Here is a 16,843-nt window from a genome sequence, read left to right as displayed (position 1 = left end):
AACAATGCACATTGGTGAGCAGCAAAGCATGAGAACAAATGTATTAGCGTTGTAGGAATATCTCAAAAGGATTAAAGTTCAAACTATAGTAAAGAACTAAATTGTCAGACACGTGGATGAATATAAATTGTTGGGGGAAAGTCAGCATGGTTTCTCTAAAGGGAAATCATGCCTTACTAATCTGCTTCAGTTCTTTGAGGACAAGGGGGATCCAGTGGATATAATATACTTAGATTTCCAGAAAGCCTTTGACAAGGTCCCTCTCCAAAGACTTTTAAGTAAAGTAAGTTGTCATGGGATAAGAAGGAAGGTCCTTTCGTGGATTGGTAACTGGTTAAAATACAGGAAATAAAGGGTAGGAATAAATAGTAAGTTTCCAGAATGGAGAGAGATAACTAGTGGGGTCCCCCAAGTGTCTGTCCTGGAATCCATCCTATTCAACTTATTTATAAATGATCTAGAGAAAGGGATAAACAGTGAGGTGGCAAAATTTGCAGATGATACCAAACTGCTCAAGATCGTTAAGACCAAAGCAGACTGTGAAAAGCTTCAAAAAGATCTCACCAAACTAAATAATTAGGCAACAAAATGGCAAATGAAATTTAATGATGAAAAATGTAAAGTGTAAAATGAATGTAATAAAATAAATGTAATAATGTTGATAAATGTAAATGTAAAATAATCCCAACTATATATACAATATGATGGGGACTAATTTGGCTACAACTACTCGAGAGAGAGAGATTAGAGTAATTGTGAATAGTTCTCTGAAAACATCCACTCAGTGTGCAGCAGCAGTCAAAAAAGCAAATAGAAAGTTAGGAATCATTAAAAAAGGGATAGAGAGTAAGACAGAAAATATCTTATTGCCTCTAAATAAAACCATGGTACGCCCACATCTTGAATACTGCATACAGATGTGGTCACCACATCTCAAAAATGATATATTGGCATTGGGAAAGGTTCAGAAAAGGGCAACAAAATGATTAGAGTTTTGGAATGGGTCTCATATGAAGAGAAATTAAGAAGACTTGGACTTTTCATCTTAGAAAAGAGGAGACTAAGGGGGGATATGATAGACGTCTATAAAATCATGACTGGTATGGAAAAAGTGAATAAGGAAAAGTTATTTGCTTATTCCCCCAATAAAAGAATTAGGGGGTCACCAAATGAAATTAATAGGCAGCAGGTTTAAAACAAACAAAAGGAAGTTTTTTCTTCCCTCAGCGTGCAGTCAACCTGTGGAACTCCTTGCCAGAGGATGTGGTGAAGACTAGGACTTTAACAGGGTTTAAAAAAGAGCTAGATAGATTAATGGAAATTAGGTCCATCAACGGCTATTAGCCCTAGACTGTTTCTCTGGAGGTGGGTGACAGGGGAGAGATCATATGAGGTTTACTGGTTGTGATTCCTCCCTCTGGAGCATCTGATATTGGCCACTGTCAGCAGACAGGATACTGGGCTGGATGGACCTTTGGTCTGACCCAATATGACCATTCTTATGTTCAGATAAGCAAGCAAGAATTTGGAGGATCCAGTCTTGTCCCTATTGAACTCATTGGGAAGATTACATTGTAGCAAGAACAGCGGCTTGGTGCTTATTCCAACCTTATTAGTTTGTAAAGGTGGACGACAGATTGAACATCTAAAATTTAGGACTCTGGCCCAGCAACATCTGTGATCCAGCAGGCTCATAGATGTTCCTGAGTCAGAGAGCTCTGCCAGCCCCAAGTTGGGCGGCAGAAGGGCCTATGTGTGGGAGTCCATCCGGGTCTGGAATCCCGCCTGGGGCCAGTGGTAGCAGGGCCTACGGCAACAGGGGAACTTGGAGAGGGCAGGCAGCCTGAGGCTAGTAACCCAGCCAGAGCCGGCAGCAACAACAGGGGCTGTGGTAGGAGGATGGGTGAAGGTGTGCAGCAACTGGGACCAGGAACAGAGCTAGGTATGGGGGCAAACTTTCTCATTTGGGACCAGTCAGGTCCTGAGGGTGCCAGAATAGGGAGGTCCAACCTGTAGTAATGTTAGCCAGGGGCAGATGGCCATTTTGCGGGGCCCAGGGCAGCCCAATTTCGTGGGGCCCCCCTTTGCCACGGCGCATGCGCGGTGGCACCACGCGCATGCGCGAGGCTTCTTGAAGCGTGGGGCCCGGGGCGGCCGTCCCGCACACCCTGCCCTATATCCGCCCCTGTTGTTAGCTGTGTACATCATTTTCAGTGGGTTGCCCAGGTGTATATAAGAGAGAATTTGGCCCATGTAGTTTAATTCTATTTGCAAAAATATGGTGTAATCAGCAGTGCCTTGTTTTGTGCTAGCAAACAAGGTAAATAAGGTCTACATGAAATTAGTGTAAAGTGGCTGCACAACTGGTTGAAAGACCATACTCAAAGGCTATGTCTAGACTGCAAGCCTCTTTCGAAAGAGGCTCTTTCGAAAGATACTTTCGAAAGAGCCTCTTTCGAAAGAGCGCGTCTAGACTGCACGCAGAACTTTCGAAAAAGCAAGCTGCTTTTTCGAAAGAAAGCACCCAGTGAGTCTGGATGCTCTCTTTCTAAAAAGCCTGTTTGCTTTCAAGAACGCCTTCTTTCGAAAGAGCACTTTCGAAAGAAGGCGTTCTTCCTCGTGGAATTAGGTTTACCACCGTCGAAAGAAAAGCCGCGTTCTTTCAATTTAATTTCAAAAGAACGCGGCTGCAGTCTAGACGCAGGTGAAGTTTTTTCGAAAAAAACCCCTGAGTCTGGACACAGCCAAAGAGTAGTTATATATGGCTTGCTGTCAACATAGTAACCTGGGTCCAGTATTATACAATATTTGAATTAATTATTTGGATAATAGAGAGGAGAGTATGCTTATAAAATGTGAGGATGGCACCAAATTGGGAGGATAGAATTTGAATTCAAAGCAACCATGACAAATTAATAGAACTGTTGTGAAATCAACAAGATGTAATTCACTAATGACAAGTGCAAAGAACTTCAGAAGAAAAATAAATGCAGAACTGTAAAATGGGGAGTAACTGGCTAAGCGGTCATGCTGATGAAAAGGATCTTAGGATAACAGTGATTCATAAACTGAATATGAATCAGTAGTGTGAAGCACTTTTTAAAAAAAGATTAATATCAATCTTGGTTGCATTAACAGGAGAGTCATACACAGAACACTGCTTCCAGTGCCCAGGCCTTAGCTGGAGCACTGTGTCCAGTTCTGGGTGCCACACATTTGCAAAATGTGGATAAATTAGAAAGAGTCTAGAGGAAAGGAACAAAAATTATAAAATAAAACTTGGAAAACTTGACCTATGAGAAAAAGTCAAAAGAACTGGACATATTTAGTCTTGAAAAAATAAAATTGAGGTGGGGTCCTGATAAAAGTCTTCAGATGTGGAAAGATAATGGGGATCATTTTTTCTCTGGTTCCACTGAAGGTAGGACAAGAAGTAATGAGTGTAATCTGCATCAATAAAGATTTAGATTATACATGAGGAAAAACTTTCTAACTACATGGGTAGTTAAATTACAGAATAGGCTTCCAAGGAAAGCTGCAGAATCCCCATTATTGACAATTTCTAAGAAAACCACCTGTTGGGATGGGATAGGTTTACTTTGATCCTACCTCAATCATGGGGGACTGGACTTGGCCTCTTGGGATCCCTTCTCACCCTACAAATCTATGATTCAATATTATTGGATGAAGAATGCAGTACAAAAGTCAGTTACACAGTCATTCTAATTTGATCAAGACAGAGAAAATAATGGCAAAGGTATAAGGAGGTAAATTCATTATAAGTGCTTCATAAACCTAGTGAATTATGTTTGCCAAAGAAAGGCAGAGTTGAAAATAAAAAAATGTATACAGGACCTCAGACCGTTGTATATAGTGTCTCATATAGACTAATCAGAGGCCTAGATGGTAGCCAATACCAGAAGACATACAGCACTTTTATTTCCAGGCAACAGCCCTTTAAAAATCAAGCTTAAACCTATTCATCTCAGAAAAAAACATTCCAGGGTGTGGCCCATCAGTTTGTTTATGGTGGCAGGGTGAAAGTAACTTACAATTTTGTATAGGTACTGTCCTATTGCAACTCTTTAAATAGATCCCTGAAAACTTTTGCCGCAGCTCAGCCAGCTCTTGCCGGAGCTGCGCGCCATGGCACACCAACTTGTCTTCACCCCTTGTGGAGAACCACAGCATTTAACAGGATTAACTTTAAAAAAACAGAACTAGTTAAGTTAAGAACTATTTCTAAGAGCTATAGTCCTCCTTCCTTCCTAGCTCCCAAGAACTAAATCCCCCCCCCCCGAAAAAAAGTCATTTTTCACAAGCAAATGATTAACATCATCTCATTGGCCCAAATTTGGCTAAGTCTAGTTTTACAGATTTCCGAAAGTTGCATACTTATCCTGTAATAATTGTATGACCTAAATCAAGCGTCAAAAAGCTTGGGTATCCCCAGCTTACAGCAACAGTATTGTGAAACAGCTTTATCCTGACTTTCAGTTCAGCTTTTCTCCGTCTCCAAAGTCTGTTTGTCATGTGAGGTCACTGGCAGGCTTCTTAAGCAGAGGGTAATGCTCATCAGCTCTTAATCTGTGGCTAGCATAACTCCACCACTGAACAGAGACAAAAATCCTGATCCCTTCTGCAGTGGTGAAAATATCTTAAATTTCTTACATGTACTGTCCTATCACAACCCACCCCTCTTAGGCAGGCCTTCAGGGCAGGGGGTGGAGGGGTTGCAATAGGACAGTACCTGTAAGAAATTTAAGTGTGGGGTAGAGTCAGGGTAGGAGGTTGGGATGCGGGCAGTGCAGGAGTCAGGGTAGGGGGCTGTGGGTGTGGGGCGGAGAACATGAGGGGTACCCTGGGGCTGGGTTACCTTACCTGGCAGGTTGATGGGTCCCTGCCCCGATGCTCCTGTTTGCTGCCACTGCAACAAGGGAGTTGTGGGCTGGCTGCGGCAGGAGAGGGGGGCACTGCTGCAGGGAAACCAGCAGTGATGCAAGAGACCCTCTGCTGTTGCTCCCTTCCTCTGGCTTCTTCTCAGGGCCACGGACAACAGTGCGTGCCATGGATAGCATGTGTGCTGCCTGGCGTCCACTGAGGGGGCATTAGGACAGGCATGGATGCACCAGCAGTCTGGCTGGGAAAGCATATGCCTCCCCTACAGCATGTCCCCAGCTGGCCCCTTCAACCGGCCTGCCTCACCTGTCTGTGTGCGTCAGGTTGCCAGCCTGCAGCAGGAGCCCAACTGGGAGAGGGTACCACAAGCGGCACTGCCCTCCAGCTGGCTCTCGCAGAAAAGAGCCATGTATCCACTTTCCTTCCCTTTCCCCCATCCTACACCCTTTGATGACAGTAAAGATGTTAACCCTTATTCATATTTACAACTGAAGAAACTGAGGCACTGAAGTAACTTGCCAGAGGTCATATAACAAGCAAGTGGCAGAAGTGCCTGGGTACAGAACCGATGTTGCCAGAATCCTAATGTACTGCCCACCGAGCCTCACAGCTTCTTCTTAGCCTATTCCGACCTCCCACAACTTCCCCTTCACCTGCTTTTCCCTCTCCTCTCTAAACCCCCCTCCAGCAGCAGAATAAAGATTTTGGGCTCTAAGACCCCATGTTAGAGGGAGTCCAACAGAAGAGAGACTCGGCGCCAGGGTAGTGGGAAAGCACACAGGTGCCAGCCCCCTATTCCATCATGTGGACAATTTCACCTGGGAGGATGATCAAGGATTGTAGGAATCATGGCTCTCCCTTCCATCTACTCATTGGCTGGCTAAGTGGCATCCAGCGCTGATGTCACACAGACTGAATGCGATGGGGCTGAAGCAAGGACTAGAAATACCTTTTTCCATCTGTGACCAGCATGAAAACCCCACTCGTTCCTCTCAGAAATGACCAAAACAACACTGGGGAAACTGTGGGAAACACAAGGGAGCGGCTGTTGGTCCAATTAATACCATGGCTTGCCCTTGTACAGGCAGAGCAGACATGGCCATGTCCCCCTTCATTGGGCCCACCAGGGCTACATCCTTCACTTTCAAGGCTCTCCAGGAGCTTGGGAGCAATTATAGTGGAGAACAAGTCTCCCTCTGCTCTAGGTGATTAGTTACACTAATGTTGATGGCACAGAGATGAATTTCCTGAGCAGGGACAAGGGAAGATAACTCCTCAGTGGAACTCCCTGCTGCATGTCAGGCTGTGTTCAGGCTGTCTCCCAAGAGAGGTGGGACACTGATCAGTAAAACTGCACCCTGAAAAAGGAGAGGCTTGGTGCACAAAATGCATGCAGACGCAAGAAGGACTAGATGAAATCCGTCCTAGGGCTGTGAGCCCCTATGTTCTCTTTGCTTCATATAACCCTGAGGGAACAGTTTGGTGGCAGGACTTGGAGAGCCCTAAACAGCCAGAATCATCCCAGCTATGGCCAGGGAAGCAGAGACGTGGGCTCCCCAGGCAGCTCGCACCCTGTGGATGCTACAAGTTCCCCATCATTTTCTGCCAACTGTGCATCAGATTTTATGTATCCTTTGCCCACCCTCCTTCCCCATCATCTCCCACCACCCTCTCCCACTTCCCCACCATCCTCCCCTTCCCCATCTTCAGCCACCCTTCCCACCTCCTGCCCCTGTCATGCAGCCTCCCCTTCCCCATCTCCCCCCACCCTCCCCAGCAGCTCCCTTCCCCCTCGCCCACCCTCCTCGGCCCTGTTCCTTTCCATGCTCCCAAGCTCGGGGGCCGAGGTCTCTGCTCTCCCTGCAGGGAAGGAGCCGCAGCGGCGGCGGGGCGGCGCCTGGGAGCCGGCGCTCCCTGCACACACCGCTCCGGATCTGCCCGGCGAGCAGCTGGCGCAGGGCTCTGGGCTGGCAGAACCCGCCCTGCGTGCGGCCCGGGGGCCCAGAGCCGGCGGGGCGGGGCGGGGTGCGGCTCCTTCCACGTGGGACGCTAGGCAGTGGCAGGAGCCGCTCTCCCGCCTGCACAGCGCCCGGGAGCGCCTGGACTGCGGCTGCCAATCCGGAGCCTCCCGTCGCCCGCCAGCGCAGGGGAACGATGAGCTTTGCTCTCGCCGCCAGCAGCAGCAGCAGCAGCCGCCTGTGAAGGGGAGAAAAACAAGCGCAGGGCGCGCTGGGTAAGACCCTCCTCTTTCCCAGTGACCCGGGGGCTGCTGCCAGGGGATTGGGGAGGGGGCGGCTGCGAAGTGCAGCTGGCGGCTTGATTTCTCCTGGGCTCGGTGCAGAGCGGGGCTCCCTGGCTGCAGTCGCCCGGACGGATTTTCACTGCACCCAGCTGCAGTCTGGAGTTTTTCCTTTGCAAGGACTGTGAAAGGAATGTCGGGGGGAGGTAAAAACATCTGGGCTGGCACGTCCGCCGTAATTCACGGTGATGTGCCAGCAAAACCAAAACAAACGGGAGCTCGCCCCAGGCGCTAGATCCCCCACCCCCATTGAACGGGTTGCTTGTTAGCAGAAATATTGTAAGAAGAAACCAGTATTGTTAGACTTGTGGTTGTACGGCAGGGCAGTTTTTGTAGGTGTATTTTGTAAAATGTTACCATATAAAAGACTGGACGCTGACATGCAACTCAGTGTGAATTATTCTGCTGGGGTCTCATTGTTTTCAGGTTAAGCTGTCAAACTCTGCCCCTTACAAATGCATTAATTAGCTGTTATGAACTATAGTGTAATTGCATAAAATATGATCGTGTTTTACTTAGATCATATGTAACTAAAGGGACATAAACTGATATGCTTCCCCTGAAAATGTGGACCTTCTGGAATAGGGTGAGGCACTGTGGTGGTGGAGCAAGGAAAAAGTTACTACTTCTGCTTGCTGTGCTAGATCTATAGACCTGCCCCATTAACTACTTGCTTGTAAAGTTGCTTTTGAAGGACAGGATCGAGTCTCTAGCATTTTGCAGCCAGGCTTTCTCATATCCTACCGCACCCAGCCCCGTGTGTACAGGCATACGCGCACACACATACCCATTGCCATTTCAGCAAAGAGCGTTTTGCCTGACAGCCTAGCCATGTGGTGAAGGAATAACCTCATCAGCTCATCAACAGCCTAAGAGTTCCAGAGCCCTGGGGAAAATCAAGGATCTCTCTTGTAGGGATGTGGTAAGCATCACCTTTGCCTGATGATGCTTATCGGGTACTGGTTAACCAGTACCGGGCGTGGACTCTGGCCACAGCTTGCCGCAGGCAGAAGGCAGCTTCAGCCCATGGGGGTTAGGAGCCCGGAACAGAAGCCGTGTGCGGGAGCGCTGGAAGCAGAAGCTGCCCCTCCCCATAGGCTTCAGCAGCAGCCCCAAGCCTGAGGATGTGGGGAAGCAGGATCCTGCTTAATTGGTTAATCCATTAAAACTAAGGTTTAACCTGTAAACTGATTAACCGTGATTTTACATCCCTACTCTTGACATCCTAGCCATAGTCTCAGGCAAAAGAAATGCTCCAAAATCTTGCCTAAGGTTCTCTCACCCAGTATTTTATGATACACGTGGCTCTCACCACAAGTTCTTTAGGCACAGCACACATACATACCAAGCACTGTTCCCTCGGTTTGTTTCCATCCATGTGCAGAATAAATGTTCTTATGTGTACTGAGGCGTGTGTGGATGTGCACCACCAGTAGAAATACATGCTGCTGGCTCTGGGCGCTGTGAGTGTTTTGCTAATCAGCAGGGCGGCATTTGGATCTCTCCTGTGTGGCTGCTTTAGCACTCAGCCTACAGGGAACTCTGATGCCAAGTGACCTAACCTGGCAATTCCTCCAGGTGGGAAAACCCCAATTTGAGAAGCACATAAAACAAAATAATGTGTAGACTAAATAGGACTCAGGGTTCAGACTAAAGCGACAAGGAGTCCTGTAGCACCTTATAGACTAAGGGTATGTCTACACTACCCCGCTAGTTCGAACTAGCGGGGTAATGTATGCATACCGCACTTGCTAATGAAGCCCGGGATTTGAATTTCCCGGGCTTCATTAGCATAAAGCCGGCTCCGCCATTTTTAAAAGCCGGCTTGTTCGAACCCCATACCGCGCGGCTACACGCGGCACGGGCTAGATAGTTCGAACTACGTAGTTATTCCGAACTATCTGTACGCCTCGTGGAACGAGGTATACAGATAGATCGGAATGGCTACGTAGTTCGAACTACGTAGCCATTCCGATCTATCTGTATACCTCGTTCCACGAGGCGTACAGATAGTTCGGAATAACTACGTAGTTCGAACTATCTAGCCCGTGCCGCGTGTAGCCGCGCGGCACGGGGTTCAAACAAGCCGGCTTTTAAAAATGGCGGAGCCGGCTTTATGCTAATGAAGCCCGGGAAATTCAAATCCCGGGCTTCATTAGCAAGTGCGGTATGCATACATTACCCCGCTAGTTCGAACTAGCGGGGTAGTGTAGACATACCCTAACAGATGTATTGGAGTATAAGCTTTTGTGGGCAAAGACCCACTTCGTCATATGCATGACACCATGCAAGCCACTGCATTTAGCCGTATAGCGTGGAAATCCATCAACCACGTGCATCTGACAAAGTGGGTCTTTGCCCACGAAAGCTTATGCTCCAATATATCTGTTAGCTTAAAAGGTACTATAGGACTCCTTGTCGCTTTTGCAGATCCAGACTAACACAGCTACCTCTCTGATCCTTGACACCATGCAGGGTTCAGACTGTTGGCCAAGTTCAGTCCTGATGTAAAGGAACGGAACTGAAAGGGAGGAGAGTTGCACTAAGGATGAATTTGGCCTATTGCATTTGCCTGGACTCTGACTTCTGTTTCTCAATAGTCAGACTTAATCTTATTTGATCCTTGGTGACTTGATTTTCCAGTATACAGAGAGACTTGTTGTCAAATAATACCTAGAAATAGGGTGTGCAGAAATTTATCCAGATCCCTGAAAACTTATTTCCGTCTTGTAATATATTATAGTTCTATTAGACTGTCATCAAAGGGTCTCACTTTACAAACAATAATGTTAAAGTCTCACATGACCATTGTGTATAGGAGAATAGAGGAAGGATTTCTCCCACCGCTATATAATGGTGCCACCTCTGCTGTAGAAGATGGGAGCTGTTGATAACTACACAATGGTTCAGATCAGGAATGAACAAAATGCCTGGTTAAAGTTGCCCTGATGTTTTAGGAGTCAGCATGTAAGAGATCTGAGCTGCCATTCAACTGCCTCTCTTCTTATAAATAGCATTTGTGGGGATCTGTCAGTAATGATGCTGAACAGGCTGCCATCTACTGAGCCTGGACTCTGGAACCATGTTAGAGGGGAAAGTCCCCCTCTTCTTCAGCCTGAACCCAAATGTCTACACTGCAATTTTATAGCTCTGCAGCCCAAATCTTCCCTGCCCCCAGCCCAATTCCGCTGACGTGGTCCAGCCACAGATGGTTTATTTCAGTGCTGACAGACCACAGAACCCTAGGAATTATCCATTTGCATACACAGATGGTCTTGTGACTTTTTACCTGATAGAGTAAAAATTTAAAATAGATTGTACATTCTAGCTGGAGTCTTACAATGTGATTTCAGCTGTTCTGACAGTTCATCACTTAATTCTTATAACTAGGGATAGTTAAAATAGTTAACCAGTTAAACATGCCGTGGGCAGGGCCCAGCTAGCTGGCACCACCCCAACCACGCATGGGGGCTCCCCTGGCCTGCTGGGATTAGGGTCCAGCCACCCAAGCCCACTGTCACCATTGATGGGATGCTGCTCCTGCCCTTTGTGGTCATGGACAGAGTCCAGTTGGTCGGGTCTGCTGTGGTTGCGGGTGGAGAGCTGCTCTGGTTGGGTTTGCGGGCATGGTCTGCAGGCATGCTCCAGCCAGCTGGGCTGGTTAATTGGTTACGTACTGCTTACCGGGTAACTGGTTAACCTCTTACATCCCTACTTATAGCTTTATCAAAGTATTTTTGTCGTCGTTTTCATATCAGGCTTTATTATGAGTCTCTAATTCCCAGCTAGAAATAGAACTCAGGTTTATTTACCTGGTTTATGGGATCAGATACTTACAATAGATGATTATAGCGGTGCTTATACGTGCTGTGCTGCCAACATTGGCGTTGTCGTGTAAAATGAACAATTGAACACTGAGAACACAAAATACATCCTGGATTTCATAAACATTTCTTTTTTAAGATACTCGGGAAGCTCTCATATGGTAGTGTAAAGGGCCATCCAAATACTTACATAGATGATTAGATCAAATCAATTAGGGCTGAGATCTAGCCTATCCCTGGAGATTATAGTTAATGAAGCTGGCATTGTTTCTGTTATTTCTGCTGTGGATTTGGGCGTGACCCCTGATGCAGTGTTCTAGTTGGTCTAGTTCACCAGTTGCGCAGAAAGAATACTAATGAAGAAACAATTTTAAAAATTATAAAAGAAGTGGACAGAATATTCCTATGATTTAGGATGGCCTGCCAACAGGGGGTGGGGGTGGAATGGCCAGGGGAAGGGGAAGGACACAATTGCCCAGGGGCCTAGGAGATTTCAAATGGCCTGCGGACCTTTGATCATTGCCATTGGCATGCAAAAGAGCTAAGACAGACTTTCTGCCTGCCCTTACTCCATGCCACTCCCAGCGGCTGGCATGCCCCTTGTGTGGCTTTGAGGGGAGGGGAGTCTCTGTGTGCTTGTCCGTGCCCTGAGCACCAACTCCACAGCTTCCATTGGCCAGGAACTGCAGCCAATGTAAGTTGTGGGGACAGTGCCTGTGGGCAGTGGGGCATGGAACCTTCTACCTCCTCCCCCCCACCCCCCACACACTTGGGAGCCACTGACAGAGGGGTGTGCCAGTCACTTTCAGGAGCTGCTTGAGGTAAGCGCTGACCCTCTGACCATTTCTTGTACCCCAACCCTCTTCCCTGGCATACAGCCTGCACCCCACACTCAAATTCTCTCCCAAAGCCCGACTCCTAATCCCACCTGCACCCAAACTCCTTCCCAGAGCCCGCGCCCTGCATCTCCTACTGCTCCCAAACTCCTTCCCAAAGCCTGCACCCTGCACCTTCTCCTGCTCCCAAACTCCTTCCCAGAGCCCACACCCAGGGCTGGCTTGAGCCATTCCTGCGCCCCTGGCAGCGGGTGCATGACACATGCGTGGCTCTGCCCCCGGGTGCACGGCGCATGTGCAGCTCTGCTCCCCGGTGCGCTGCGCCCCTTACAGCTGCAGTCGGGCTCGCGGCACCTGATTACAGCTCTAAGGGGCACCGCGCGGCGCCTGATAGCAGGTCTAAGGGGCGCCGCACGGCTCCCAGCCCCAGGCGCGCGGCACCCCTTACAGTGGCCATGAGGCGCCCCCCCCATAGGTTGGCGCCCTGGCAGCTGCCCAGGTAGCCCCCCCCAATCCAGCCCTGCCCGCACCCTGCACCTTCTTCTGCTCTCAAACTCCTTCCCAGAGCCTGCACCCTGCACCTCCTCTTGCTCCCAAACTCCATCCCAGAGTCTGACCCCTCATTCCCTCATGCCCCTGTCCAGAGCCTGCAGCCAACCTCCCTCCCAGAGCCTGACACCCCACCCCTTCCTGCACTGCAACTCCCTACCCAGCCCAGTGAAAGTGAGTGAGCGGAGAGTGAACAACAGAAGAGGTTGGAGTAAGCAGGGGCAGGGGCCTCAGAGAAGAGTCAGAATAGGAATGTGGCCTCAAAGAAGGGCCAGAGCAGGGGGCAGGGCAAGGATCTTTGCGTTGGCATGTTTAGACAGTTGGCAAACCTATCAGGCAGGCATGCAAAAACCCCAGCCATGCTGAAAGAACACACCCAGCAGCACAGCCAGCAACTCGCTGGGCACCAGCCAGTACAGGCACAGCATCACCCAAATGTCAGGCAGACCGCATCCACGCGGGCATGATCATGCGTGGGGGCTCATTGACTGTTCTGCCCTAGGCCCAGAATTGCTGTCTAATCAGAAGCTGAGCAGTTTTTCCTGGGAAAGTGAATGCTGTATGACAGACATATTTCATAATTCCTTCCAGATGTGAAGAGCTTGGATGAGTAGCCAATTTTATGGAACTGAATGTAGCAGTAAGTACAAAGTGGTGTATGTATTCATCTGCTGTTGAGTCATAGTGTATTCAGATACTAGAGTTATTGCAGCTGAACGGAACTGGCTCCATAGTGTGGCAGATGAATATTGGTTGTGATTTGTCAGCATCATCTTTTATCCCTACAAAAAGTTTAAAGATAGAGGGATCCTCGTTGATTAGCAGCACGATCATTTTTCCAGTTGACCTAATGATCACCATGATTTCCAAGTTCAGCTATTTCCAAATAGCCTGATACTTTACTTAACATTTCAAAATGCTTCAAAATAGTGAGGTCAGAAATCAGTGAAAGCATAGGGTTTCATGATATACTTAAAATGACCTTAGAAAAACTGTGAATGAACAAAAGCGACGAGGAGTCCTGTGGCACCTTATAGACTAACTGAAGTGTAGGAGCATAAGCTTTCGTGGGCAAAGACCCACTTCGTCAGATGCAGGTCTGCATCTGACGAAGTGGGTCTTTGCCCACGAAAGCTTATGCTCCTACACTTCAGTTAGTCTATAAGGTGCCACAGGACTCCTCGTCGCTTTTGCAGATTCAGACTAACACGGCTACCCCTCTGATACTTGTGAATGAACAAAGAGCCTGTCATGACACTTAGCAGGAATTGAACCCAAATGATAATATCCTGGCACCACTGAAGTTAACTGGAGTTTTGTCATCGACTTCAGTGGGACCAGGATTTCACCCAAAATGTTAAAACCACCAGAAAAGCGAGAGCTGCCTTCAAAAGAGACATTAAACTAGGAAAAATGAGTAATCCTGTATAGGGATGTAACCAACTAGTTGAGTCACTATTCGACTACTTGCTTCCCCCCCAGTTGTATCAGAGGCAGCAAAGGGGAGGCGAGCAGGAGCCGGTTCTGAACGGAGCTGACTCAAAAGCTAGTTCCCCCCAGCACCATCTGCATGGGAGAGCAAGGGAGGCAGAGCCACAGCAGGGGACCTGGAGCAAGCTGGGACTGAGCAGTTCCGGCTTGCATCAGCTCCAGGACTTCTGTGGCTTGTTTTTTAAAAGTAGTAAGAGCCGCCTGCAGCTCGCGCCACCCCCAGGAGCTAACCCCCTTATTGACTAATCAGGTAGTTGATGGAAATATCATCGACTATTCAATTAGCTTATTAACCACTACTTAACATCCCCAGTTCTGTGGCACCTTAGAGACTAACAAAAATATCTATAGTATCATGAGCTTTTGTGGATAAAACACACTTCTTCCAACTCATCTGAAGAACTGGGTTTTGCCCATGAAATCACATGATACTATAAATACTTTTGTTAGTCTCTAAGGTGCCATAGGACTACTCATTGTTTTTAGGTTATTGTTTTAGTTTTCAAAGTTATAGGCCAACACTTAGTTATAGACTAACACTTCTGAGACTTTTAGACTAAGAATAATCTATCAGATTTTGGAGTTGAAAGTATCTCAAGTATGGGTCCGTTCACTCTGGTTATAATTACCGCATGTGTCACCAGGTGGCGCTGTTAAGAGTGGGGAAATCTTTTTTCTTACAAGGGCCACAGAAAATCAGTCGGGGCAGAGCACACACACACACACACACAAACACACACACACCTCACTCCCCTCACTGTAGTCAGGGCTGGATTAATTCTTCTGGGGGCCCAGGGTTTTTGTGTGGCTTCCTAGGTTCTGGGGTTGGCCCAAAAATGAGGGAGTGTGGGACGGGCTGCAGGTTGAGGTGAGAGGATGGTGCAGGAGGGGGTGAGAGTTCCAGCTGGGGGTGCAGGCTGTAGGTGGGGCTGAGGATACCGTGTTTGGGTGCAGGAGGGGGCTTCCAGCTAGGACTGAGGGGTTCGGAATGCAGGAGCAGACTCAGGACAGGAGGTTTAGGGGTTGCAGTCCCTAAAGCCACTTTCTTAATCCAGCCTTACCTGTAGAGGGAAAAGGCTCAGGGACTTGCTGTGGGTTGGATCAAATTAAGAAGGGGGCCAGATCTAGCCTGTGGGCCAGAGGTTTCCCACCCCATCTTAATACATGAGCACATTTTTAGTCTTGGAAGACATGCTCATGGTGGTGGTGCTCGTATTTGGGTTATATAAAATTCTGTGTAGAGAGAGTTGTACCAGGAGATGGAGAATTTGTGTTCTACCTTGGCATCCAATTAGTCACAGGCCTGGGCAGCACTTAAAAACTTAGTCTGAGATAGGTATGGCTCTTAGACGTGTGAAAAATTAACACGGCTGAGTACTGTTGTTAAGCCAGCCTACTCCCCAGTGGAGACACAGGTCAATGGAAGAATTCTTCTGTTGACCTAGTTACTTCTGCTCAGGGAGGTGGAGTTCCTGCATCAACTGAAAAACCCCATCTTCGCTGTAGAAAGAGTCTACACTATCGTGTTGGCTTAGACTCTAGTCAGTTCTTGAAGTAGAATTTCTCCCTGAGAACTCAGCATTGTTGTTGGGATGAGATTCCTGAAAGTGAGGAATGTAAGAAGGGAAAGTGATATATGTATTAATAAATCACTTACAGTTACATTTGGAAGATATTCCATTGTCACTTCATTGATTTTCTCCTTCACTGGGAAGCCTGCCTGAAAGCCACTATGCATCTGCTACTGCTTGACGGAGAGGCAGCGCTGTTATCAGAATAGGAGACCGGGGTCAGGAAGGGACAAGAATAAGTATCTCAATGCATCTGAGTACCATTGGGGTTTTGTTCATTTTAGTGTCTGGCTTGGAATGCTGAGCCATGTTTTAGTGAGCGAGGACATCAAAGCCCAAGGATAGGAGTTGCAAAAGGATTATTGGGCAGAATACAGTCCAATGCTATGAGATGCAGGATGCTCCATATACTGAGCGAAACTATCCCCTGTCCTTGCACAGGTCACAGTGGAAGTAGACTTCCCTTTTTTTTGTGTGAACTAGGGATGTTGCAGTCCCTGTAGCCATAGCAGCATAGGAACTAGCCCCTTCTTTTTTTCCAGGGAATATATACCAGTTCCAAGGGGCCAGAGAGGAAGTGGGTGGCCATCATACCACCCCTCTGTATTCTAGCCTTCCCAGCACACTAGTGGAACAAATGTTCACCATGGTAAACCTCTGTCTGCTTGAGGCTCATTCCTTCCCTGAGCTCATGCATCTACCTGCAATCTTGTGTCTCTTCAACCTCTGGAACTCCTTGCCAGAGGATGCTATGAAGGCTAGGACTTTAACAGGGTTCAAAAAAGAGCTAGATAGATTCATGGAGATTAGGGCCATCGATGGCTGTTAGCCAGGATGGGTAGGAATGGTGTCTCTGGCCTCTGTTTGTCTGGAAATGGATGACGGGGAGAGATCACGTGAGGATTACCTGTTGCATTCCCTCCCTCTGAGGCATGTGGTATTGGCCACTGTTGGCAGACAGGATATTGGACTTGATGGACCGTTGGTCTGACCCAGTATGGCCGTTCTTATGTTTCCAACTCAAGGCTGCCCATAAATGCCCCCATCTTCACAGCTGTCCAACAAAATGAATGAAGATGACATCATTTTTAACTTAGCTGAGTAGGTCTGTTTGTCTTGGTAGAGCAGGGAGTTAACTTTGTTACACTCCATTCACTGGCAATTAAACTAAATTATTTTTCACAAGGGAACACTCTCTCTGCTTCTTATTCCACAGTGGCTTTATCTGCCTGTAAGCTGTCTTCTGCTTGTCTGTTTGGATGGCATTCTCTTCTGTTAAGTCATGCACATCCAGCCCAAAAAGGGATGCATTGTATTTTCTGTACAAAGAAGATATTTTCATCATCTGTTCTTAAGAGTATCTGAATGGAAACA

At 47.7% G+C, this 16,843-nt stretch overlaps 1 protein-coding gene across 4 annotated transcripts in view; it reads left to right on the top strand.

Moving 5' to 3' along the window:
* The first annotated feature begins 6,827 nt into the window (after positions 1 to 6,827).
* Positions 6,828 to 16,843, top strand: part of INF2 (inverted formin 2) — an 80,149-nt gene continuing 70,133 nt past the window's right edge. For 2 of the 4 annotated variants that reach the window (XM_075926456.2, XM_075926455.2), the window contains exons 1-2: positions 6,828 to 7,132; positions 12,999 to 13,047. In XM_075926456.2, the coding sequence (XP_075782571.2) occupies positions 13,030 to 13,047 (18 nt within the window). In that variant the 5' untranslated portion in view covers positions 6,828 to 7,132; positions 12,999 to 13,029. The remainder of the gene's footprint in view (positions 7,133 to 12,998; positions 13,048 to 16,843) is intronic. The other 2 variants (XM_075926458.2, XM_075926459.2) reach the window with 2 other exon arrangements.

This window comes from Pelodiscus sinensis, chromosome 5 (assembly GCF_052426305.1).
Source record: "Pelodiscus sinensis isolate ZL-2025 chromosome 5, ASM5242630v1, whole genome shotgun sequence".
In the NCBI taxonomy this organism is placed as follows: domain Eukaryota; kingdom Metazoa; phylum Chordata; order Testudines; family Trionychidae; genus Pelodiscus; species Pelodiscus sinensis.
Note: the sequence above shows the minus strand (reverse complement) of the source record. Positions and strands in the feature narration are given on the sequence as shown.